The 27,629-nt window shown below is 32.6% G+C and overlaps 2 protein-coding genes across 4 annotated transcripts in view; both read right to left on the reverse strand.

The window, feature by feature from the left end:
• LOC145259170 (UMP-CMP kinase-like) overlaps positions 1-27,629 on the reverse strand; it is a 226,984-nt gene that overhangs the window by 112,007 nt on the left and 87,348 nt on the right. Inside the window, exons 1-2 of one of the 3 annotated variants that reach the window (XM_080116911.1) lie at positions 8,392-8,470; positions 694-736 (exon numbers count right to left, since the gene is read on the reverse strand). The exons of 1 other annotated variant lie outside the window; for it this stretch is intronic. Coding sequence is in view for 1 of the 2 variants with exons in the window: in XM_080116910.1 (XP_079973036.1) it covers positions 8,392-8,440 (49 nt within the window). In the remaining variant the exon portion in view is untranslated. Of the gene's footprint in view, positions 1-693; positions 737-8,391; positions 8,542-27,629 lie in introns of those variants that run through there. One more of the 3 variants, XM_080116910.1, reaches the window with a different exon arrangement.
• Positions 17,104-18,306, reverse strand: LOC145259227 (uncharacterized). The gene has a single exon (XM_080117067.1). It carries the CDS (start codon positions 18,304-18,306, stop codon positions 17,104-17,106), a length of 1,203 nt encoding a protein of 400 aa, XP_079973193.1.

The following is a 27,629-nucleotide window of genomic DNA, read 5'->3' on the forward strand; positions in this document are numbered from 1 at the left end:
ATATTTGTTGTCTACAGGAGACTCACTTTATTCCATCGGATTATTATGGTGAGCTGGCTAGAAACTGTTAGCTCTATTCTGATAATGATATTTTGATGTCAAATCAAGGTTGAGGATCTCCTAGTTAGTTAATTGGACTTTGAATGCATCCTGTGACCCAGTATTTGTAGATCCGCAGGGAAGGCTATGTGTTTTGAATGTTATGTAAAAGATATAGTATTTCAACTTATTAGAGTTTATACACCCAATATCCATGCTGAACTGCGCTCTTTTTTTCGGCAGATCGAGCCTTTCATGAATAAAATTAATTCATGAAAGGCTTGATCTGCCGAAAAAAAGAGCGCTAAAAGAGCGAAAAAAAAGGACTATTCTAGCAGAAGACTGGAATGCGATCCTGGATCTCAATTTAGATTGTGGAGGTAACTCTTCTAACTGGAGTGGGGATGTAAAACCATTTGGTGATTTTGTTGAAAATTTTTGGAATGAAAAATCGTGATTTAGTATGGACTTGGACAAGTACACTTGGCTCTGATTTAATGCAACTTTCAAGTTACATTGATCGGTTCTTAATTAGACAAGTCGACATAGGGTTTTTAGTAGTGGTGGGACGATTAATCGGAATCGGAATCGTTAATCGTAAGAATCGTGTATTTTGGGAGGTATCGGAATCGGAATCGCATCGTTAAAAAATACCTTAATTTTCCGATTCCTTCATTACGATTCTTTTAGTCTGATGCTGAAAAAAAGAAAAAAAATTCCTGATATTTCTAACCGCAAGAGAGAAATAAAAAGAAACCAAAGAAATTCATTATTAACAGGGCAATGCTTAGTGCCCCTCCCTTACAAGGTTCATTCATTCAAATCTATTGTAATCAAAACTACAAAAGAGTTAACTTGAAAAGAAGTATGCAGGGCTCTATATTGCGAGTAAAAACAAAAAAAAACGCTTATCTTTTTGGCGATTGTTTTTTTTTTACTGACAAATCTAATACTGAATGAAAATGCTTTTTCAACTTATATTTTCTTAAAATAAAACGAGCAAAGTCAAATTATTTAAACAGTAAAAGGTTTAATAGAACAATATACTTTTTTTTTTTCTTTTTTTAAAAGAAGGCTTTTGAAAGAAATATCTCTAAAATGAAATTGATCACGTTGTATTATTTCGCAAAGTTTTGACAGTAGTCGGTTTCTTTTGAAGTTTCAAAAAAATCGACCCCATACCTATCTCTACCAAACCTAAAGTTATTAAATAACCCCTTCGTTAATTTAAGGGTAATTAATTCAATTCAGTCAAGTTTTTTTTTTTTTTAATTTCATTGAAATAAAATCCATTATTTTTTTTTTCTCCAGAAAGATAAAACCCTGAATTTGATTATATTAAAAGCAGAATAATATAATCTTTTTTCTAGAATTTTAAATTGAAAATTAAAAGTGTTTTGCGCAGTTCTTTGCCGAACGAAAAAGAAATTAATATATATATTTTTAAAAGGTTTTGTAATCAGTTAATTTTTATGTCTAAATAATATTTACGATTAATTAAATAATTTCATTTTAAAAAGTATTTATAAATAGAATTTTACTAAGGACTTATAGTTGGCTTTGTATTACTGTACACATAGATTCGAAAAAGTTGTCAAAAAACAAATATATAACAAATAAATGTTATCAAAGGCAAGATAAGTTATTTTTCTACCTAACTTGATATATTTTTCAGGTTTTTATTCAATGTAACGTTTATTCAGCTCGAAAAGCATACAGTGTTTACCGATGTATTGGAAAATTCAAAATGGCGCCCGACACTCTCTTTAACACGGTAAGTTTGGGAAAAGATGTTATAAATAATAAACTATACAAAATACTGCTAGAAACTCGCTCAGTATGTTACCGTGACATATTTTGATATATATTCGGTGTTTTTTTTTAATAGTATTTTGTCTAGTTTATTATTTGTAACACCTTTTCCCGAACTTACCATGTTATAGAGAGTGTCGGGCGCCATTTTGAATTTTCCATTACATCGGTAAACACTGCATGTTTTTGAGCTGAATAAACATGTTACATTGAATAAAAACAAAAAAAATGTATCCAGTTTGGTAGAAAAGTAACTTATCTTGCCTTTGATAATATTTGTTTGTTATATATTTGTTTTTTGACAACTTTTTCGAATCTTATGTGTACAGTAATACAAACCCGGTTATTTTGTATCTACGGCGCCATGTCACGTGGTATATTGTTTTTTTTTTCATTACGCACGTTCATTTATAAATTATTAAATTAAATATTTATCTTTTTTATATTTAATTAGTATATAGTTTCTTTCTCTTCCGCTATATTTTTTTTATTTAATTCATTAAATCTGTTAATTATGAGGACCAAAATAATGAATCGTGTGTATTTATTCTCTAATTTTCTTGTTTTTGTTCTGTTATATAAATTCTATTTTATTTGTTTTTTCTCTGAAGGATAAATTCTATTTTCTTTGAGTTTTTTTTTCTGTATTCCAATTAAGTAAAATAAATTTTCTCTAGAATAAATTTTGCTAATTTTTCCGTTTAGTTTGCTATATAATAATTTTATTTAATCCAAAACACGACGGTGTAGACATAAAATATCTCTTCCAAAGTTAGGGAACATATTTGGGAACTACCGACCATAAGTATAAAACTACCTGGTATATTTCAAAACAATAAATTCCCTAGGAATCGGAATCGTACTTGGTATCGGAATCGTTAATCAATATTTTCCTGGAATCGGAATCGTATAAAAATTAGGAATCGTCCCAACACTAGTTTTTAGACTGTCCAAGTTTCTACACTATAATTTATTCAGATTACAGGCTAGTCGGGTTCGGGTAAACTTAGCTTTAAACCTAAAATAGCTGGGTTTTGGAAGTAAAATACGTTCTTCAATCTGGAGGACTTCCAGGAACAGCTTTTACTAACAATAAAGTAGGAACCGACAGAGCGATAATTGGGAACAAGTGATGGAGACATTTTGAAAAAATAATTAGATCCTTTGTTGCCAATCATAGTCGCCGACTCAATCTTAGTTCTAGGGCAGCAAAGCGACACTAGAAACTAGATTAGATCAGGTGGTGGAGGAGAGAGATAGCAGTAGCTTTACTATAATTAAGGCTGAACTGGACTCCTTGGATAACAGTGACGATCAGGGAATTTTAGTTTGGGCTACATTAAAGAAAGTGCAGAACAAAGCATTGTGTGCAGAGGAGCTTTGGCAGTCTATTGATCGTCACATTGCTAGCCGGACATACTTTTATCACAATCTGTGGAATGTTGGAGGATTTTCAATCTCATTTTCAGGATCTCTTTATCAGGGAGCCTGATCTGACAATGGTTTAGTTCAATACCTATTTAACCAACTTTTTTCATCTCAAGGTGACTGAAACAGCTGGGTGCAAAGATTGTATAAAAGAAAAAGTCCTAGAGGTCCCGAAACAAGTCAGGCTAGACACAACCCCAGGAATTAATGGTCTACCTTACAAAATTTGAGGGTGTTGCCCATCTTTATTCCCTTATGGGTTGTAGTATACAACTTCTGGTTTAGGAATGGGTTCAATTCCCAGTATTTTACCAAGGGGATCATTAAATTGCTACACAAGGGTAAAAATGGTGGGGATGGTATACATAATTTCTGGCTCTTAATGATGTTAAATACAGAATTAAAGATTTTGACCAAGATCTTAGCAAACCGTCTACAACTTAACTTAATTAATTGGAATATTTATTGAGATGAGCATTATTTATTCATTTTATTTACTGTGGACTATTATCATCTTTTCAGTTGTTGTTTCACGCCATTTCAGCCAATTATTCCTCTGGCCTTCGTCAGGTGGTGAGAAGATAAAATGAACATCTGCAACTTGTCTTGCATTGCCTTATAAGTCCCAAAAAGACTTGTTCTGTTAACGGCTAGACAATCCAGGATCACTTTGCACATGATATAGATCATAGAAAAAGTCGACATTGAAGATGCACTGACCAATTTAGATCAATCCAAAGCTTTCAATAGAGTCCATCATTGTTAAAATCAATTGTGATAAGTCAGTGGGCTTACACATTGGTGCCTGGAGGGAGGTACTACTTCAAGAGTCCACTGACTGAACGGATGGGCCTTGCAAGATACTTGGTGTCTGGTTTAGTCCTGATCTTCAGTTTGAGAAAAATTGGCTGGAAGTATTGGAAATAGTTGTGGTGTTTGAGAAATCTTATTTGAAGCGTTGAGGAGAAGTGTGTGATTTGCATTCTCTCATCCTTTACTATCGCTTCCACTCCTGAAAACCTCACTAGTGCATGGTCTTTTCTTGTGGCATTGAAAGTAAGCCATGGTTCATCAGGAGACATATTACCTACATCTGTCTGAAGGTGGTCTGGGTATGCCAAGCATTGACATACTCTTTGCCTAATCTACCTAGACTGTTCTGGAAAGAACAAACCGAAGAAAACCTCTCTGGCTTTGACAAGTGCGCACTTGACTGAGTGGGAGACACACATGTTGCCCTGAAACAAGTGCTCCTTTTATCGGGAGTGTCAACAGTCCTTGAAGCTCCTTCTACAGGTGAAAGAAAATTTTTCTGACATTGAGTGTTGTCTCATAAGACACAATATAGAGTTATGATGAGAGGATCTATTCGAGATGACAGGATTGAGAGGCTCTGTGATATAAATGCGGAGCACTGCTTAAGTGCTTGAAATGAGGTATCTCAATAAAAACGAGACATCATTCATCTGGCTGGTAATTAGAAATGCCTTCTGGATTGGCAAAATACTACACAGTGGGCCATGCAGAAACACTGAGTTGTATCCAATGCAGAGACTGGAAGAAAGATCTCAATCACGCTTTCTTCTTGTGTTATTGTATGTCTGTTGTGCAAATTATTTGAAGGCTTCACGGCTTGCATGTTAAACAGACAATTCTTCATCCTGAGTCTCAATCTTTTCTGCAATTAGGCACTGACCATGAAAAAGGAGGAACACTGTTTTTCATCGCTTGCTAGCTGTTATTAGAAGCATGATTTGGTTGACAGGTCAGAAGTTTACAGGAAAGAGACCTTCACTGCTCTTCAGCTTATTCTGATTTTTAAATACCACTTGAAAATGCATCTTAGGCTGAAGGTGAAACTCTTTCCGGCAAACTTCAACAAAAGTTGGGTGAAAGTTTCATGCTTGTGTCAAGTGAACAGTGTTAAATTTTGAGTGGAGTTTGGACATAACTTAGGTTCAGAATTTTAGCTAGCTGAACCGAACATTATCAAATTATCGAACCAAGTAAGCTAGTTTCAGTTTTTTTTACAACTAGAGTATGCATGATGTCATATGCCTCCCCCCTCCACCTTCTTTATTTTGTCCTTTCCCAGCCTGTCCCTCTCTCCACCATCTTTGGTTCGATAATCTGTTCCAAAACCACAATTAAGTGACAGATTTGCTGTTTTGTCAGTGATGTAGGCCAACTTTAGGGGTGTTTGAATAAAGTTAATTTTGGGAGATCTGCATCCTTTCCATCTGGCAAAATTGCTGAACTGACACATTTTCTAGGGACACAATTTTATCATTGTAAATATATTTCATTCGTTTGTTTTGTATATAAATTTTTTATTCCCAAACTCCCCACATCATGTATATATTGTCAGTTTTTAAATAGGTTATTTATGGAGTGAATCTGGTATTGTGATGATAAATAGGACATGTTTACCTGCACCCCATTTTTTTTGGCCTTGTGTCGCATTTTATATTTATGTCTTGTAAATATTTATAAATAAATACAAAGTTTTCTGACAGAAGATTCGTTAGCAGTTTGTTACCTTTACAAGAAAAGATTGCGAAATATCAAACAATGACGCCATTTTGTTTACTTGTCATTTAACATTCCTCCTTTACTCGTCGGTAAGAATTCTGCAATAATTCGTATCATTTGGATTTTTCAGACTACTGTTCTCATCTTAAGTGCTATTTTCACAACTTTTCAATCGATGTAACCTTCAATACCTCCAATCTTCTTAGCACTGACAGAACAAGAGCATACTAACCCCATGGGTTAAAGAGTTCCGTTCAAAATTGCATGCTGATCTTCGATTTCAACAAGATAAACCTGAAGAAGGTTGGATAAATGTTTATTGTAACTACAACAGAACACCGACCAATGAAATTTGTTTTTTAGGAGTTTTCAGAGTTGCTGACAACGAATCTGAGCAGACCTGTACAAGAGTACCCATCCCCTAAAAATGCGTATTTTACACCTTTATCTAACTTTTTTTCAACCATTATCATCGATTACAGACTTAAATATCATCATAGCAGGAAAAAAAATTGGAAAGAAAATAAATTTAATGACTTTTAGGAAGCGGTTATCTTTCTCGTTATAACGTTCTACTTCATTGCTACCTGACTTACTGTCCATTTCTTTACCGATGTGTCACGTGATTAGAACGTTATAAGGAGAAAGTGAACCCTTTTTAAACGTTATTAAATTTATTTCTTTTTCAAAATGTTTTTTGCTAATACGATTATTAAGTCTGTAATAATCTGTGATAATCGTCAAAAAAAAAAAAAAAAAAAAAAAAAAAGAAAACTTTAAAAGAAAAGGTGAAAAGCACATATTTTTGGGGGGGTGAACACTCTCGCATAGGTCCGCCCGAATCTGATATTCAAACCGACCACAAATTTACGTTTGCATGGTATTAACTCCCTGACCCTGGGATCATTTGGAGCCATTTCACAGCCTTCGTTAACACTGATGCATTTGCGCGTGCCCGCGCGTAGTATAGTGAATTGTCACATCGCGGAGGAATCTTTAGCAGACATTTGAAATAACAAGAAAGTTTTCAAAAAAAAGGAGAAAAAATGTGGTTCATTTTTTTGTGTTACGTAGTTTGGTGCTAATGCACTTACTGATCCGCACTAGTACCCGTGGTTTTTTAATGCTTTTTAATTGATCTAAAAATGAAGTTTTCACAAGCGGTTTATAAAAACATGTTTTTCGGGGGTTTCTTTGGGGGGGGGGGTCAATTATAGAACTTGTATAGCTTTTGACGTGCTTCTACAGTTTAATTAACCGTTTCTCCGTAAGTAACCATTATACGAACGTAAATAAATAAAAATATCAAAATAAATGTCTAGTCTCGATAATAAAAACGAGAAAATTACCAAGTCGTCGCAATTAAATTGAAATAGAAATCCATTTTACTGTCGAGCGGCAGGTACTCCAAATGTCATACTTTTTTATATTGTTTTAAACGGTATTATTATGCTGGTGCTTCTACACTTTATTGCCGAAATTGGACACGCCATTTTATTTCACGCACCTGCTGTGCAAATGTAAGGGAGACACCATTATTTTAAACTATGGCCGAAGCATGAAATAAATAACAAAAAAATTAAACTTCCGGAAAGAACTATGGAAAAAGTGAATAAATTACTGAAAACGGGAAATGAAAACAAAACATTTACTGTATAAAAATTTATCAAAATATAATTGTAAAAACATTTATTGAAAAGTTTCCGTAAGAAAATATAATTTTAAAATAATATTGTAATGAAAGCAACATTGGATTTTTATAAAACAGCTTGTTTTGTTTTGTTTTTCGAATAAATACATAATTTTAAACATGTTATTGAATTTAAGCAAGTTTGAAGGGTTAACAACAAATTTATTTGTTCGTAAAAAAAAAACCCCAAAAAAACTTATTTTCAATAAATGTTTTTACAATTATATTTTGATAAATTTTTATACAGTAAAATTTATTTATTTGTGTTTATTTTCATTTCCCGTTTTCAGTAATTTACTTACTTTTTTCCATAGTTCTTTCCGGCAGTTTAAATTTTTTTTCATGCTTCGGCCATAGTTTAAAATAATGGTGTCTGTCTCCCTTATATTTGCACAGCAGGTGCTTGAAATAAAATGGCGTTTCCAATTTCGGCAATAAAGTGTAGAAGTACCATTATGCTCTTCAAAAATGTTAAAATTGAAAAAAAAAAAAAAAAAAAAGAAAGAAAGAATATATGAAATATGAGAAAAAGTATTATTTCAATCGAAATCCCAGAGAATGTTTGGATATTCATATGAAAATGTGAAATAAATCGGTTTCATTCTTTATGAACTTTAAAAGACGAGTAGTGGCTTATTTTTACGAGGTATTTTCACGTTTGGAATGAATCTCAGATTATAAGGACAGCGAAATTTTAAGTAGTCTTTTCCAAGACTCTTTAAAATAATTTAGAGAAAGAAAAAAAAAAAAAACAATTAAGCCCCTCAAAAAATAGAATAACATAAAAGCGATTTTAGAGAAAACGTAGTAAACCAATGTAATAAATCTATATCAAATAGATAATTTTAAAAGAAAATAAGAGGAAAGGTAATAAATTTTGCTCTCCTCACCTTTCGCAAAGAGAAGCGACGAAGATCGGATGAGAAAGGTTTTAAACATTGATTTACATCCAACCGGAACTAGAAATCACATACACATACACACCTATGACGTCACCGCTGTTGTGACGGACAAGTTTGAAACACACCACACGTGTCAAATGCAGTCAGAATCGACTGAGAGCTCGGACTGACAAAAATAAATGTTTGAAGGCAAATTTTTCAACAAAAGAGTCCGAATTGAAAACTGAAGCCAAACTTTTAGAAACAAAATGGCCAAAAAAAAAAAAAAAAAAGGCAAATAAAAATTTTTGGGTTTGTATTACTGTACACATAGATTCGAAAAAGTTGTCAAAAAACAAATATATAACAAATAAATGTTATCAAAGGCAAGATAAGTTACTTTTCTACCAAACTGGATATATTTTTCGTGTTTTTATTCAATGTAACATGTTTATTCAGCTCGAAAACCATACAGTGTTTGTTTACCGATGTATTGGAACATTCGAGATGGCGTCTTATTCTCTCTTTAACACGGTAAGTGTGGGAAAAGATGTTATAAATAAAAAACTGGATAAAATACTGTTAAAAACTCGCTCAATATATGTTACCGTGACATAGGTTGACATATATTCGGCGGGTGTTTAATAGTATTTTGTATAGTTTTTTATTTATAACACCTTTTTCCATACTTACGGTGTTAAAGAGGGTGTGAGACGCCATCTTGAATTTTCAAATACATCGGTAAACACTGTTTTTCGAGCTGAATAAATATGTTACATTGAATAAAAACACAAAAAATATAAGTAACTTATCTTGCCTTTGATAACATTTATTTGTTATATATTTGTTTTTTGACAACTTTTTCGAATCTATGTGTACAGTAATACAAACCCAAATGTTTCTTTATTAATGCTATATAATGAAAAATAATAACTATATTGAAGATGTTAGCATCCAAATATTTGCGGGGGGGGGTCGTCTTTTTTTGTTTTAAATAATTTCATATTGTTTTCGTCAGATATGCACTTTGTGTTGTACAGATAGCCTCTGACCGTTGCATGACAAAGGGGACAGCTTTTTAGATTACACCGTTGTATGTCACTCAAATGATTGATTCCTTAATTTTATTATTTTCCGATTTACTTCCCTCCGCACGAGAGAAGAGTTGGACACAAGGTCTGTTTTTAATGTAGGGAAAATTCAGCTCCCCAAAAAGGGCACTCTATGTAGGAACAAAAATAATAATTGTCTTGGTCATGAAGGATTTCTCCTTCACAACAGATCTTGTGATCTTGGCTTAAAGCAAAAACTAACAATATATTATTTTATTTCAAAATCATGTTAATAAATTTTAAACAAAAAATTTATAGATTTTAAAGAGAATGTTTCATTTCTTAATCGTGGTGAATATTAAAGAATAACGTCATATAATTTAAACATGTTAATAAATATTAAAGAATAACGTTATATACTTTAAACATGATAATAAATATTAAAGAATAACGTTATATAATTTAACTTTATTTAAAAAATAACGTTATATAATTTAAACATTATATTAAAGAATAATGTCATGATTTAAACATGTTAATAAATATTAAAGAATAATGTTATTAAATTTAAACATGTTTATAAATATTAAAGAATAATGTTATATAATTTAAACATGTTAATAAATATTAAAGAATAATGTTATAAAATTTAAACATGTTAATAAATATTAAAGAATAATGTTATATAATTTAAACATGTTAATAAATATTAAAGAATAATGTTATATAATTTAAATATGATAATAAATATTAAAGAATAATGTTATATAATTTAAACATGTTAATAAATATTAAAGAATAATGTTATATAATTTAAATATGATAATAAATATTAAAGAATAATGTTATATAATTTAAACATGTTAATAAATATTAAAGAATAATGTTATATAATTTAAATATGATAATAAATATTAAAGAATAATGTTATAAAATTTAAACATGTTAATAAATATTAAAGAATAATGTTATATAATTTAAATATGTTAATAAATATTAAAGAATAATGTTATATAATTTAAACATGTTAATAAATATTAAAGAATAATGTTATATAATTTAAATATGTTAATAAATATTAAAGAATAATGTTATATAATTTAAACATGTTAATAAATATTAAAGAATAATGTTATAAAATTTAAATATGATAATAAATATTAAAGAATAATGTTATATAATTTAAACATGTTAATAAATATTAAAGAATAATGTTATATAATTTAAATATGATAATAAATATTAAAGAATAATGTTATATAATTTAAACATGTTAATAAATATTAAAGAATAATGTTATATAATTTAAATATGATAATAAATATTAAAGAATAATGTTATAAAATTTAAACATGTTAATAAATATTAAAGAATAATGTTATATAATTTAAATATGTTAATAAATATTAAAGAATAATGTTATATAATTTAAACATGTTAATAAATATTAAAGAATAATGTTATATAATTTAAATATGTTAATAAATATTAAAGAATAATGTTATATAATTTAAACATGTTAATAAATATTAAAGAATAATGTTATAAAATTTAAATATGATAATAAATATTAAAGAATAATGTTATATAATTTAAATATGATAATAAATATTAAAGAATAATGTTATATAATTTAAATATGTTAATAAATATTAAAGAATAATGTTATATAATTTAAACATGTTAATAAATATTAAAGAATAATGTTATAAAATTTAAATATGTTAATAAATATTAAAGAATAATGTTATATAATTTAAATATGATAATAAATATTAAAGAATAATGTTATAAAATTTAAACATGTTAATAAATATTAAATCATAATATTATAATTTAAACATGTTAATAAATATTAAAGAATAATGTTATAAAATTTAAACATGTTAATAAATATTAAAGAATAATATCATAATTTAATTATAGAATAACGTTATATAATTTTCATATGTAAATAAATATTAAATAATAATGTTATAATTTAAACATGTTAATAAATATTAAAGAATAACGTTATATAATTTAAACGTGAACGAATATTAAAGAATAACGTTATATAATTTAAACATGTAAATAAATATTAAAGAATAATGTTTAATTTAAACATGTTAATAAATATTAAAGAATAATGTTATATTATTTAAACATGTAAATAAATATTACAGAATAGCGTTATATAATTTTAATATGTTAATAAATATTAAAGAATAACGTTATAAAATTTTAACAGAATTTAATAAGGATGCTGCAGTTTGCTTGAAGCATTATACGTAGGTTAAGAAGGTATGTTTGAAGGTTTAACAATGCAGAAAGTTGGATAATTGTTGAATATAGAATGGGTAAATTAATAATTGACAAAGTCACTAATTTTCAATTAGCATATTTCTTTACTGGTGTGAATAACTGTATACAGTTGTATTGATGGTGTCACAAGTTCCTGGGCACCCTTGTTAAGGGAAAAGAAAGAAAATAGATCCTACTGCTGTTTTCATTTTAAATTAACTGTTATTTTTTTTTAGATGAGGATTGATTATTTATATTATTTAGATTTTTCAAACTACTGTTCTCACGTTGAGTGTTATTTGCACAACATTTTGGTTGATGTAAGCTTCGATTTTCTTTAGGTGTATTTTGTCGAACTTGGGACTCTTTCTGTTGGACTCGGAAATCTTTATGTTATACCCAAACATGGCTGACAGAATGAGAGCATGTTATCCCCAGGAATTGAATAAAGGGTTCTGTCCAAAATTCTGTGGAGATTCCTGAGTTCCTAAAGATTTACGAGTTTGCCAGAAAGATTTTCGCATTCGATAAGATACACCTGAAGAAGGTCGGAGGTTACATCGATCCAAACACATTGTGCAAATAATACTCAAGATGAGAATAGTAGTGCGAAGAATCCAAAAAGAATAAGACAAATTGAAAATAACTTTCACATAAATTGAATGGTTTATTTATATTGAAAATCCTGCCATGTGCATCAAAAAGCATTGAAATATACTAATATGTATCTCACCTTACTAGTTATGTTATTTGAAGTAGCAGTGACAATGAATGTTGTTTTAGATGTCGATTCTTGATTGTATAAAAGTTCAAATTAGCAGTTTAATTAACATATCACTCAATGTCCCAGATTTAATTAATAAAACAAGAAATTTTAGGCAAAATTCGGCTTTATATATCATTTTAGTCTCCTTCAAAAGTGTTTCACTGATTCTTACTGATTTGAATTTAATGTCTTTTTTCTGTTTGTAGAACAATTTGTCTTTGATCTCTGAATATGATTCAATTTCCAATATCACATCTTCATTAGAGTCGAATGTCTTTCCCTCAAGCATTCTTTTGAGGTCTAAAGCCAATAATAACCGATAGGGAACATATCTGGAAAATAGATTGGGTAAAAGAGCAATTCAACATGTATTTCATTGTGATCAAATTATAACACAACATTGTCTTGGTAAAAGACCACTTTTTTCCTCATTTGTAGCAATATTTGGTGATTTCTTCCATCAAACATGTAAGTAATGTTATATTGGTGGGACGATTAATCGGAATCGTTAATCGTAAGAATCATGTATTTTGGTGGGAATCGGAATCGCATCATTAAAAAATATCTTAGATTTACGATTCTTTCATTACGATTCTCTTATATTTTTAAGTTGAACTGTTTGTTTGAAGTGAGATTAATGCTCTAAAAAATTTATGATAAAAACGTCATAGAACTGTTCATAACATATTTTATATGATGTACAAGAATTTTATTAACTACTTTAAAGGTAATCTTTATTTATCTTAATGAGTTTCGAAATTTCTTTGAATTCATTTCTTTCTTTAATTCTTTGAATTAAAATTTTTTTTTTTTTTACTTTTAGCTTAACCTGCTTTTATATTTCACCATTTCGTTTTTTAGTAATAAATGCTTCTCTACATTAAAAACTGACCTTTTGTCTAACTCTGCCCTCGTGGGGAGGCAAGTAAATAGGAAGTAATATGGCGGCTGAAACTCGTTTTTCGACCACCATAAAAGCATTACAATACATTTAAACCCTGAAGAATTTCAGCCATGCACACTTGTTGTTCTAAGTTAACTAGCCACTACTTGTGTTTCAAACTTAAAAAAAAAGAAGCGCTTTAAAATAGTAAAAACACTCAAGCATTTTTCGTTTTGGAATCCCAAAGAACCAGTTATGTAAACACTTTGCAATATTTTTCAATAATTATTTTTTTAAAAATTCTTTACAATCAATTTTTATTTAAAATTAAGAAATTATTTTCTAAAATATTTTGTTTATATATGTTTACATTTTATTTTTAAGTAAAATTAAGGAATTAATTTTAAAAATATTGTTTATATCCATTTTTATTCAAAAGGGGGTGCCAGTCTATAAATGGTCCACAAGTAATCTTTTTTACTATAAAAATCTGAAAAAAATCTTTATAATGTACGTACTTGTCACTGCATGAAGATGGCATATTCCAAAAATCACGTAAATCGATCAAGTAGTTTTTTTTTATTTAAGAAAAGCAAATATTAGGAGACATTTTATCGAAGAAAAACTTCACGTCATCTTGTTTTTGAATGATACACTGCTAGCGACACCTATTGGGAATGTTTGGAATATAGGTTCAGCAAGGGGCAGATGTAATAAACTCACAAGATGAAAGGTAGATTTAAACTCGTTTTATTAGTCGTTGTTTACACGATGATACTACTGTAATTGCGTTTGCACATGCGTAGTGAAACCCGGATGTTAGTTGGTTTCTTAGTTCAAGGGACACTACTCTGTCTGCACATGTTACATACATTACATCCCTCCACCCATAGTTCCGAATTACTTGTTTATGTGACATAGTCTTTCAAGTGCTTCGGTTTGTTTTTTGTTCTTTCACTACATCTAATGGTTTCTCTTACTGGGGCCTCCTGCTGTGTATTCCCCACTCCATTTGTTGTTTCCTGGTCCGGACTGAAGCTACCTGGACTACTGGTGCCTGAGGTCAGTGGGATCACCCAGTCTGTATCCAAATTTTGATTTCTATTTTGTGGACTTGTTCTTCCTATTTCCGAAGCTCTATCTGCGTCCAGCTCCATCTGTTTTTTTACATGGTCCACATGTCTCCTTACCACTGTCCCCGACTCCAGTTTAATTTCATATGACACTGGACCTGTCCATCTCTTGACCACTCCCTTTTTCCATCTTGGTCCTGTATAGAAATTTTTGGCCCAGACTAATTCACCTTCTCTAAATTCTCGTATGCTTTGAGAGTTGTCATGATATTTCTTTTGAATTTCCTGGTGTTTTCTCATACGCTCCCTCACTGTAGTTTTCTGCGGAATGATCCAATCCAAAACTGTCTTTATTTTCCGGTTCATTAATAATTTTGCTGGTGATATGCCAGTGACCGTTTGTGGTGTGGAGTTATATGACAACAAGAAACAGCTCAGTTTTGAACTTAGGGAGCCTTTCTCATGACTCATTTTTTTCATTCCTTCCTTAAAAATCCGCACATATCTTTCAGCCAATCCATTTGAAGAGGGGTGTTTTGGTGCTGTTGTGATATGTTGGATTCCTTGTCTTGACATAAATGCTTGGAATTCTTCACCTACAAAAACAGCTGCATTATCTGTTACAATTTTTTGGGGCAACCCGTGAGTTGCAAAACATCTTTGTAGGTGTTCCAGGGTGGCGTTTGTGGTGGATGAGTTTGACATGTAGACGTCTAACCATTTGCTGAAAGCATCCACTATTACCAGAAACATATGACCTTTAAATGGGCCTGCATAATCTATGTGAAGTCTGGACCACTCCTCTTCAGGGATTTCCCAAGGATGTAAAGGTGCGGTTGCTGGCATTTGATTGGTTTGTTGACACTCATAGCAATTCCTCACCTTAAATTCTATTTCCTGGTCTAATTTTGGCCACCAGAAATAGCTTCTGCTCAGCCCTTTCATTTGTACAATTCCTGGATGTCCCTCATGGAGTGCCTCTAAGGGTTCTTTCCGCCCTTGTATTGGTACCACTACCCGCTTTCCCCACAGTAAGCATTCTTCCACAATTCCCAATTCATGTCTTCTATTAAAATAAGGGTGCCAATCTTCTGTAGTAGGACACTTCTCTGGCCACCCATTTTTTACATAGTCCAGCACCTGTTTTAGGAGTTTATCCTTTTTTGTCCACCTGGCGATTTCTTGATGTGTAACAGGAGCTTGATCCAGGTAGTCTAGCAGCATAATGTTCTCCTCTGGTTTGGGCACTTCTCCTAGTGTTGTAGATCTTGGCAACCTACTCAACCCATCGGCATTTCCATTTTTTCTTCCTTCCCGATATTCTAGCTGGTATGAATATGCAGATAGGATTACTGCCCAACGTTGAATTCTCGCCGAACTGATCTCTGGGATTTTCTTATTTTCTTTAAAATATCCCAAGAGCGGCTTATGGTCAGTATATAATGTGAATGGCCTTCCATACAGATACTGGTGAAATTTTTTCACCCCAAAAACTACTGCCAATGCCTCTTTATCAATTTGGGCGTAATTCTTTTCTGCTGGTGCGAGGGTCCGTGATACAAAAACTATTGGTCTTTTGGAGCCATCCTCCATGATGTGAGATAGTACAGCACCCACCCCATATGGAGAAGCATCAGATGCCACTGTCACGGCTTTGTTTGGGTCGAAATGTACCAACACTTTTGAGGAACTTAGTTGTTCTTTTGCTTCTTCCCATGCTCTTTCTTGTTTTGACGTCCACTCCCATATTGAATCCTTCTTCAATAACTGATGCAAAGGAGCTAGAATGTTTGAAATGTTCGGAATGTACTGGGCATAATAATTTATCATCCCCAGAAAAGCTTGTAGCTCCTTTACCGATGTTAGGCGTGGTGCCTGCTTGATCGATTTCACTTTTTCCTCTGCAGGTTTTATGCCTTCCCTGTTTACTATGTGGCCTAGATATAATACCTTGGGCACTAAAAATTTGCATTTTTCCCGGTTTAATTTAATTCCACTTTTTTCTAGCCTGTTTAAAACTTCCTCCAGGGTCTCTAAGTGTTTTTCCCTGGTTTTGCCTGTCAGTAGAATGTCGTCAATTCTAACAATTACATTTTCAATGCCCTGCAAAATGTTTTCCATAGTTCTCTGAAATATTCCTGGGGCTGATTTCAATCCATAGCATAGTCGGTTGTACATGAAAAGGCCTTTATGAGTATTGATAGTTATTAATTTTCTAGATTTTTCATCCATCAGTAATTGCTGGTAAGCTTGGCTTAAATCTAGCTTGGTATAGGCTTCACCTCCACCCAATGTCGCATACAGATCTTCTGTTTTTGGTATTGGATAATTATCCAATTTAGTGACTGGATTGATTGTCACCTTATAGTCCCCACAAATACGTACAGACTGATCCGCTTTTAAAATGGGTACTATTGGTGTAGCCCATTCAGAGAATTCAACTGGTGAAATTGTTCCTTCTTTTTGCAGTCTTCCTAATTCCTCTTCTATTTTCTTCTTCAGCATATAGGGTACTGACCTTGGTTTGAAATACCTGGGGTTTGCCTCTGGGTCTACATACAAACTGGCATAGGTTTCTTTCACTTGACCTAACTTCCCATCGAACACAGCCTCATGCTTTGCTAATATTTCTTTCAATTTGTCTTGGTCAGTCTCCTTAATTGTCTACACCTTAAAAATCAACTTCCATGGCAACCTTACATGTTGCAGCCAGTTTCTTCCCAGGAGTGTGGGTGAATCCCCCGCTACCACAATTAACGGTAATTCCACCCGACGACTGTCCAACTGCACTGAAACTTTTGTTTGTCCAATCACCTGGATGCAATTTCCCATATAAGACCTAAGACGCACTTTTGTGGGCTCCAGCAACTTTTTGTTGTTTATTTTTTTCCACGTTTTTAGTCCCATTATCGTTACAGATGCTCCTGTATCTATCTCCATAGAAACCCTCTTGTAACAAATGTTGATGTCTACACAATAGGGGTCTACTTTTTCCAGTGGCACTCTGATCCTATTTATGGTATAAACTTCCTCGGAATTATCCGAGTCTGTGGCTTCCACTTCTATTTGCCTCACTGAATTTTTTTTCTTTTCTAACCTATTGGGGGGTTTCTTTTTCATGTTTAATTTAAAACATTTCTCTGCTATGTGCCCTTGTCTTTTACAGTAGTGACACATGGCATATCTAAAAGGACACTTACTTGTTTCGTGTGTTGCTCCACAACGAGTACACTCTTCTTCCGACCTTTCATTCGATCTGGTCTCATATTTTATTTTTTCAGTCTGCCTCCGTGGTGGTGTGAAAATTTTGTTTACTTCTATTTTTTTTGTTTGAATATCTCGTAAATGTTTGGAGGCAGATTCGATGTTGACCGCTATTTTGAAAGCTTCGTTAAAAGTTACTGTGTCTTTCTCTGCCAGTAGTCTCCTCTGAATGTTGTCATCGTTTACTCCTACTACGAGTTTATCCCGTAGCATTTCGTCCAAAAACGTTCCAAAACGACAATCTTCACACATGCTTCTTAATTCTGCAACATAATGTGTGATCGACTCGCCTGGTTGGCGGTTTCTCATATAAAACTTTGTTCTCTGAACGATAACAGATGGCTTTGGGCTGAAATAATTTTGCATGAGTTTGACCAGTTCATCAAATTCTTTATCTTTCGGTTTTTCTGGAGCTAATAAACTTGATATTTGTTTATATACCTTGCTCCCACAAACCGATAAAAGAATCGCTCTCCTCTTTTTCACGTGAGCTGTATCGTCGGGTATCTCGTTTGCTTCGAAAAAGTTCTCCAGACGTTCGATATATTGATCCCATTGTTCACTTGTACTATCAAACGATTCCAAACGACCGAAAGTAGCCATAATTCGTTTTTTATTCGAATCCTCGTTGCCAATTTGTAATAAACTCACAAGATGAAAAGTAGATTTAAAACTCGTTTTATTAGTCGTTGTTTGCATGATGATACTACTGTAATTGCGTTTGCACATGCGTAGTGAAACCCGGATGTTAGTTGGTTTCTTAGTTCAAGGGACACTACTCTGTCTGCACATGTTACATACATTACAGCAGACAATCTGTTGTGTCTGCACAAATAATTAACAAGAACACGAAAGTAAAGGTATACAATAATATATAAGGAAGAAAAGTTATATACATATTTACATGTCTTCAGATATACTTCAGTTGGAAATATTCCAGCAGGTGGCGTGTTGCATGTCTTACTGGAGGCAGCATAGGCGTCTTGTCTATTTGGCGGTCGTTGCTGGACTCCCCCGCCTATGTTAATTAGTAGGCGTCTCCACAACCCCCCCCCTCCCAAGATTTGAAGTCGTGTAGATTTCAATATCTTTTCCTCTTGGGGTTCATTATAATTAGTTCTGTAAACTTTCTTTTCCTTCCTGATCTTCTCGGTTCGGGCATGGTTTGTGGTGGTTCGATATCAAACGCTTCGTAAGTATAGTATATCAATTGGATCTTCCTTTTCATCAGGTTTGTCATGTTCGTTGTCTTTTATATGACGTTTTCTCAATTGATTTTGATGTCTTTTGTGCATCCCTTTTGGACCTTTTATCTTGTAGACCAAGTCGCCGATACGTTTATCTACCGTACCAAACTCCCAATATGAAATATTATTTTTTATACATTTAAAATATACACAATCACCAGGTTTAAACCTTTTATGTGATGTGTGCGTAGTTTTATGGACGATTTCTTGCTTTGGTATTAATTTATCAAATGGTGATTTTATTTTTCTAGCAAACATTAATTCTGCTGGCGATAATTTCGACAGTGTATTTAGGTTTTTAGTTATCCTGTATATTTGCAGGAATTGCTGTAATGCTTTATCTGTCGGGGTCCCTATTGATTTTCTAAGTGCACATTTTATCGTGTCTACAAACATTTTCACTAATCCATTTGATCTAGGATGAAACGGTGGTGTAGTTATATGTTTTACCTGAAAAGTATCACAAAAGTTCTTGAAATCACTTGATGTAAATTGTGTTCCGTTATCTGTGATTATAATGTCTGGCACACCAAAACGTGCAAATGTTTCATGCAGAAAACTTATTGTGTTATTTGTCGTCGGGTTCTTCAGGTAGTATTGTCCTTCGGTTGGTCCAGCAAAGTCTATATGAATGTGTGACCATGGATGGTCAGTTTTTTTCCAAGGTTTATGGACTATCGGTGGTGCCTTTGTAGCTAACGCACAACCTTTACACTTGTTTACTGTTAGTGCAATATCTACATCCATGTTACGCCAGTAAACGTAACTCCGCATAAGTGCCTTCATCCTATTTATACCCGAGTGTCCTGCATGAAAATCACTATATAACAAAACATCATTGCATACGGAAAATACGCTTTGCGTTTTTTCATCATTTTCCCTTATTTTTTTTTTTATGTCTGTGATGACATTGTCATTTTCAGCCTCCCTTTTTATATCGGTTAACGTGACTGGTAATTCTTTTATTATATTCGCCACCATGTTTTTTTCCTCATAATTGGAACGTATAGCTGCAATTACTGACTCTTCAAGGGTTTCCTCCATTTTTGGTATAAGCCTTGACAGGCCATCCGCATGACCTATTTTTTTCGAATCCACATGTTTTATTTGAAAGTCATAATTTAGCAAAATCGTACCCCAACGGAGTAGGCGATTTGCCGTATATACTGGCAAGCCCTTTTTGGAGCCGAAGATTGTGACTAGGGGCTTGTGATCTGTTTCCAGTATAAAGTGTCTCCTGTACAGGTAACGGTGGAATTTCGTCACCGCGAAAATAATGCTTAACCCCTCTTTTTCTATTTGAGAGTAAGCCTTTTCTGCCAGAAGTAGTGTCCTTGAGGCATTAGCTATAGGTTTCTTTGATCCATTTGGCAGGATATGCTGTATACATGCTCCTATACCATACGAGCTTGCATCGCTCGCAACACTTATTTCTAATTTTGGGTCGTAATAGGTTAAAAATAGATTGGACCTCAGCGTCTTTTTAATTTTCTCAAATGCGTCTGACATTCTTTTGTCCATATCCATGGTGTTTCTTTCTTTAATAACTCATTAAGCGGAGCTCTTAGGTCGTGCATTCTTTTGATAAATACTTGGTAGTAGTTTGCGAAACCTAAGAAGCTCTGTAGAGTCGTCACATTATGTGGTGCCGGCATGTTTTTAATTGCTGTCGATCTTTCCGAGTCTGGGCGTCGACCGTCTTTATTTATTATTTGGCCTAAATATTTGATTTCGTCTAAACAAAATTCGCATTTGTTTTCTTTCACCTTGAATCCGTATTCATTTATTCTTGTGAATACTTCTTTTAGATGCTCTTGGTGTTCCCTTATGGACGCGCTCCTGATGATTATGTCATCCAGGTATGCACAAGCACAATCTATTCCATTCAGCATTGTATCCATTGCTTGTTGGAAAATCGCCGGCGCGACTTTGATCCCGAAGGGTAGACGGTTGTATTTGAACAACCCTTTGTGCATGTTAATGCATATCTTTGAGCATTCTTCCATCGGAATTTGTAAATAGGCGTTGGACAAATCTATTTTTGAAAAAATTTTGCCACCATTTAGTCTGGCAAATATCTCCTCAGGGATTGGTAAAGGGTAGTGATGATCTTTTAATTTATCGTTTAGGCCTGTAGAAAAGTCTGCACAAACTCGAATTTGTTCCAACTTTTTTTTTACGTACATCATAGGGGCTGCCCAGACGCTAGTTTCCATTTTCAATAAAATGCCTGTTTTTTTTTAGTCTATCTAGCTCGCTATTTATTTTGTCTAAACCGCCGAACGGTATGTTCAGTTTTTTTCTTAAACACCGGGGTTGCATCCTTTTTTAGCTCGAATGAAGCCTTAAATTTATTACATCTTCCCAGTCCAGTAGTAAATATTTCTGGGAATTTCTTTTTTAGATCGTTTTTAATATTTTCTGATGTTGGGGTGCAACTGGTTATTTTCCTACAAAAAGCGTTCATTGGTTTATCCCAAAGATTGAATTTTTCAATCCAGTCAATTCCCAGTAAGTTCTCACTTTCTTTAATTACGAAGATTTTCAATTTCTTCGTCGTGCCATTTAAATTAATGGGCAGGATGACCTCTCCTTCGAATTTTATTTGTTACTGTTCATGCACCTTTACTTGACTTTTGAAGAGTCGGTTTACCCAGCTTTTTCCAAGTGTTGACATTTATTAACAACAAATCCGATCCAGAGTCAAGCTGAAATTTCACTTGTTTGTCGAAAATATTTACTAATACATATTTTCGTAAATTATTTTTCCCTTTGTCCTTTGTTCTCATTTGGTGTACTCTATTTTTTGTTCTGCAGCAAACACTCTTATGTCCAACTTTATCGCAATTGTAGCACCTGATATTTTTGTAAGGACAATCCTTTTCCAAATGTATTTCATCACATCTTCTGCAATTATTATCTGATAATGTATTTTTATAATTCTTTTGATTATTATCTTAATTTCGTTTTCTGTAGTTATTATATTGACTATTATCGTAATTTCGTTTTCTGTAGTTATTATAATTTGAGTATTTATAATTTGGGTAATTTTTTGAATTTTGACTAGTCTCAAAATTTCTTTGTCCTGAGTTTCTGACAGGTTTTATAATCTTCCTAATGTGTGCCACTCCTGCTTTTTCTATATCCCCAGAATCTTTTTTTAGTGATACTACCCTTTGGCAATCTTCTGCTAATTTCTGCAATGTCAGGCCTTGTTCTGTCTCTAATTTTGAGAGAACGCGTCTTCGGATCTCTGAATTTTTTGTGGATACTAGACCCTGTGCAAAGATTAAGCATTTGAAATCATCCATCGTGAGTTCCGATAATTTGAAGTTGTCGCAGTTTTTGTTTACTACTGACGCGTATGTCAGGTAGTCCTGCTCATCAGTTTTCTTAAGATTCATACATGACCATCTCTTGTGGAAAAGAGACATGTTTGGTCCGAATAACTCCTTAAGAAGCTTTAATGTCTCAGCGAAATCTAACTGATTCGTTCTCCTTGGCAATATGAAATCAATAAATTTGCAATGTTCACTTGTAACAAGCTTTCGATGTAATAAACTTACTTTCTTTCCACTTGGCCAGTTTTCGCAGTCTGTTTCGAAAATATCTTCATACCTCTTGAAGTATGCATCAAAAGTTTTATCCTCTTCTGGTAGGTATGTGAACACATCTATGCTGTTAACAATTGTTGTGTTGGAGAAGGTTGTATTACTTTCTTGTATGGAATTAGCTGTTAATCTTTCTAATAGTTCTTTCTGTTCAAGTTGCATCTGCGCGAACCTTTCTTCCTGCCTTTCTAGGCATTTTATGAGTCGTTCATTTTGTCTTTCGTCTCTTTCTGCATATAGTGTTTGCTGTTCTTTTTGTAAGATCTGCTGATTCTGCATGAATTTTGTCATTATTTTAGCAAATTCCTCCATCTTGTTTTTTTTTATTTCAAAGATTAGAAAAATCAGTCTATTTTACTAATTCACTTTTTACAATAACTACAAACAACGTTTTTTAGATTCACTTTTTTTTTTGTGTCAACCGAATTCTATCAATATTTTATTTTTTGCATTGAACCTTTCTTTTCCCCTTTTTCTATTCAGGGATAACAAAAAATGTATTTCATTTTTTTCTCTTAATCCATTAAGTTTTGATTATGTACAGTTGGAGATATTTCGGCAGGTGGCGTGTTGCATGTCTTACTGGAAGCAGCATAGGCGTCTTTTTTTTTTTACACAGGCATCACCACATTATCAAGGCCAAGAGGCCATTTGAGGATAAGGGTTAAAAGAATGTACAGTAGAAATTGGACAATATAGTAATCATTAGTAATGAAAATTCGGTAAATTTGTTAACTTATATGGAACGGCTCATCAAGAACTTATTTACATTAGACTTGAACACAACCATATTGTACTCAGCTGGAAAGCAGGAAAACGGAAGACAATTCCACAGGCATGCAGTTCTAAGAAAGAACCTTTGTTCATGGAATCTACGTTTAGGTTTAGGCACAGATAAAGAGTGGGGGGAATTATTGATAGTGTTTACAGCTAGACGAGTGTTTCTTGTGAAAGTTTGGCGAGGGGGGACCATAGACTGAAGCTCAGTCAGACAGTTTCCATGAAAATAACGATACATCAGAGACAAACTCGCAACATCTCTTCTGTGAGATAGAGGTTGCAGGGAAGAGAAAAGGACATCTATGAGGCTACGAAGTCTATTTTGAACTCTATCAAGGCAGGACAAGTCCTTTCTAGCAGCTCCTGCCCAGATGTGGCAACAGTATTCCATCCTTGGACGTACCTGGCTCTTATATAGATAGAGAATTGCATCAGCAGTGAGATATCTACTGGATCGATAGAAAGATCCCACCATTTTTCCAGCGGCCTTGGCAACAGGTCTTGCCTATTTGGTGGTCGTTGCCGGACTCCCCCGGTATTGGTGATTGATACCTTTATATATCTCACTCACCCGCCTATGTTAATTAGTAGGCGTCTCCACAACACAATCGATTTTCCACGCTATATAAAAAAAACCCTGGAAAATTAAGACATTTATAAGTTTTTGAGGATGTTGAAAACGAAAATAACGTTTAAAATTCTAGCAAACAAGTAGTTTCCAATATATGAAGAAATGTTAGTTTAAAGAAAGTGGAGGATCACTTTTCTATAATAATTTAACGTATAATGATCACCCCCTTTATGGCCACCACTAGTGTAAAATTTGAATTTACGCTGCTGAAATACACATTTGCCGAATTTTTGTTGGAGGAGCGTCAACGTGTGGGTGCTTAATTTACGTAAAATTATTCATATTTTGGAAACTACTCGTTTGCTGGAATTTTAAACGTTATTTTCATTTTCAACATCCTCAAAAACTTATAAATGTCTTAATTTTCCAAGTTTTTTTCTATAGTGTGGAAAGTCGATTGTCTGCCCCTTTCTGGTCGTATATTCCAAACATTCCCAATAGATGTCGCTAGCAGTGTATCATTCAAAAACAAGATGGCGTGAAGTTTTTCTTCGATAAAATGTCTCATAATATTTGATTTTTTTAAATAAAAAAAAAAACTACTTGATCGATTTACGTAATTTTTGGAATATGACATTTTCACGCAGTGACAAGTACGTACATTATAAAGATATTTTTCAGATTTTTATAGTAAAAAAGATTAGTTGTGGACCATTTATAGACTTGCACCCAAAAGGGTTACTTTTCGGTAGCTTCGCCAGTTGTTAACCTAAATTTTCCGAATGTCAGGACGATGCTCGTCTGTGGGACCTACTTATCTAAGCTTCACCGATTTTAGGTCTTATGGTTTTATCGATTGTTTTCTTGTTTTTTTTTAGGGGGGGCGGAGTTTATGTAATAGCAGGAAAATTGATGAAAGTTAAAATGGAATCCGCACCATTTTTAAATATTATTTTCAAGTTTAATTAAAATTTTACAATACCCTTTTCTTCTTATTGTTTTTATATTTTTTTGTTATTTTTATTTATTTATTTAATTTTTGTCGGATTTAACAAACGAACAAAATGAAAGCAAGCAAAACAAAACAAAAACAAAATTGGTGCTTATGCACTTATGTTACCATTATTATTATTATTATTATTATTATTATTATTATTATTATTATTATTATTATTTTTAATGGTTTAAGTGCTTTGCCCAATGTCTGAAGAGTTTCTGATTGTTTTTGGTACTTGTACAGTTTAGTCAAGACATTAAAAAATGAGAACATAGAAAAAGTTTAACTTGTATGTATCCGTTATGGAACGAAGTTCTCTGAAAAAAAAAATTCACTTAATTTCATCAAGTAGTTTTTTTTTTTTTTTACAGCCAAAAAACAATTTGTTATAATACCGAGCAAACTGTTCGATTTTTAGGAAGAAAGGCTAGTATTAAAGATGGGAAGGGGTGTCGGCGCTTTAAATGGAGTTATCTCCCTTTGGCATTTCTAAAATTCAAACAAAATTTTTTTAAATCCAAGATGGCTGCCTTCAACGCGCTCTCATAAAAACGTGTTTTTCCGCTGTAAAAAAAAAAAAAAACTACTTGATGAAATTAAGTGAAATTTTTTTCCGGAGAACTTCGTTCTATAACGGATACATACATTTTAAACTTTTTTCGGTATTTTCATTTTTTAATGTCTTGACTAAACTGTACAAGTACCTTGTTTTTTAAAGGAAAATTGGTGAAAGTCTAAATTAGCACTTGTGGTGATATCCAAAAATAAACAAAAAGCTCTAGCGAGTACGTACCTCTCATGGAATTTCGTAGATCGAAACACAGTGAAATGTTATTTGGTGCAAGTGCACTTATTCATCCATGCTATTGTACTGACCAAAGATTTAGGCCACAAAAGCAAAATTAATACTACCATTCCCTTTTGCATTATATTAAACCTTCCTTTCCCTACAGTGAAAAAGAGACAATTCTGATTCTTTGGCCTTCCTCTCGCCGGGTGGTCCTGCTTGCTGACTCGTCTCCCACCGCCTGCTATCGTCCAGAGAGATGAGGGTAGGTGTGGGTGTCCTTTTTAACTACTACAGTCAGAGAGTTCATGCGACTAAGTCCAGTACGCACGTGTTTATAAAAACTGCTACATAATGTATCTTACCAATGCTTCGCAGTGTTTAACTTAAAAATAAAATAATCATTCAAGTTAGTATTTGTTTTGTGTCTTATTCATATGAGATAACAGCAACTATTTATATTATTTTTAAATAGTACTTTCAAGTTTCATTAAAATTTTACGATACCTGTTCTTATTAAATTGTTAGGTGAAAGTACCTGCGCTATTTTTAAATAGTACTTTCAAGTTTCATTAAAGTTTTACGATACCTGTTTTTATTAAATTGTTAAGTGAAAGTACAGAATAGGTACACAACACCCTCCCATCCCCATGTTAAGAATGATTTTATAAATAATGTCATTATTTCAGCATGGCTCAATAAGTGCATAAGTACCTTTTAATTTTCTGTAATAAAATAAAAGCTACTCGACAAGAACACTACTGTTTTTGTTTTAATAATTATTTTTTATTCAAAAATAAAAATTTCAATCGTTCAAAACATGTTTTTTTCCCAAAGCTTATTGGGATTTTTTTTTAAATTACCATATTTTTCATGAACATGCTCTAAAAATGTTTCAAAATTATCTAATATTTTTCACTTTTCATGTTATAAGCTTCTCTATACATGGCCTCATCGACATGAGACCATTTCATTTCTCCTACTGATCCCGATATGTATTTCAGTCTTTTAATACGAGACCAGTAGGCTTCAATATTGTTGGTGCAAACACCAGTAAGCGGATTTTTAAATAAAAAATAATGCAGGTATCGTAAAACTTTAATTAAACTTGAAAATAATATTTAAAAATAATGTGGATTCCATTTTGACTTTCACCAATTTTCCTGTTAATTATTATATAAACTCCGGCAAAAAGAAAAAATATCTATCTAAAAAAACAAAAAAACGATAAAATCATAATAACAAAAATCATGCGCAAATTCCAAGCCAAAATAAATTATAAAAAAACTAGGTCACACATGCAAAAATTCTTTCCTTGTAAAAAATAATAACCTCTCCCTCAGTCGAACAATGTATAACATCGGAACCGATGCATATTTCGCTACAGGGGTAGCATTCGTGTACATCCGCCCTTTTTCTTTATATATTTTAATATATAAAATAACTCCTTAAATTGATTGTTATTAATTTCATGGTGCATGTTTAATTCATGGATAAAATATTTGTTTTGACTTTTATCTTCAATTACAGAAATTTTATAAAAAAAATCAAATCGTTTTCGAAATTCATTTATTTATATTTCCACTTTTTTGCTGTACCAAATTTTTTCGCTACACAAAAACTTTTGATTATATAATGATATATTTCAAAACAACAATTCCACAGGAATCGGAATTATACTTGGTATCGGAATCGTTAATCAACATTTTCCTGGAATCGGAAAAAATTTAGGAATCGTCCCAACACTACTATGTAATATTTGTTACTGGTGGTTCATCTTTTTTAAGCTTACTAATCAACAAAACATCTTGTACATCCCAAAACACAGAGGCCAAAACTTTACCTGGTAATGTTTGTGTCTTTGGTCAGCTTTCACTTGCTGACTGGTGCATCCATGTTTCATCCTCATCACATTATTGATGCAAGCAACTCC

Source organism: Euprymna scolopes, chromosome 34 (assembly GCF_053919585.1).
Source record: "Euprymna scolopes isolate OS-2025 chromosome 34, ASM5391958v1, whole genome shotgun sequence".
Classification (NCBI taxonomy): Eukaryota; Metazoa; Mollusca; class Cephalopoda; order Sepiida; family Sepiolidae; genus Euprymna; species Euprymna scolopes.

What these genes read in the sequence shown, in the direction of transcription:
- LOC145259227 (XM_080117067.1), bottom strand. Translation starts at nt 18,306, where the DNA reads ATGGCTACTTTCGGTCGTTTGGAATCGTTTGATAGTACAAGTGAACAA.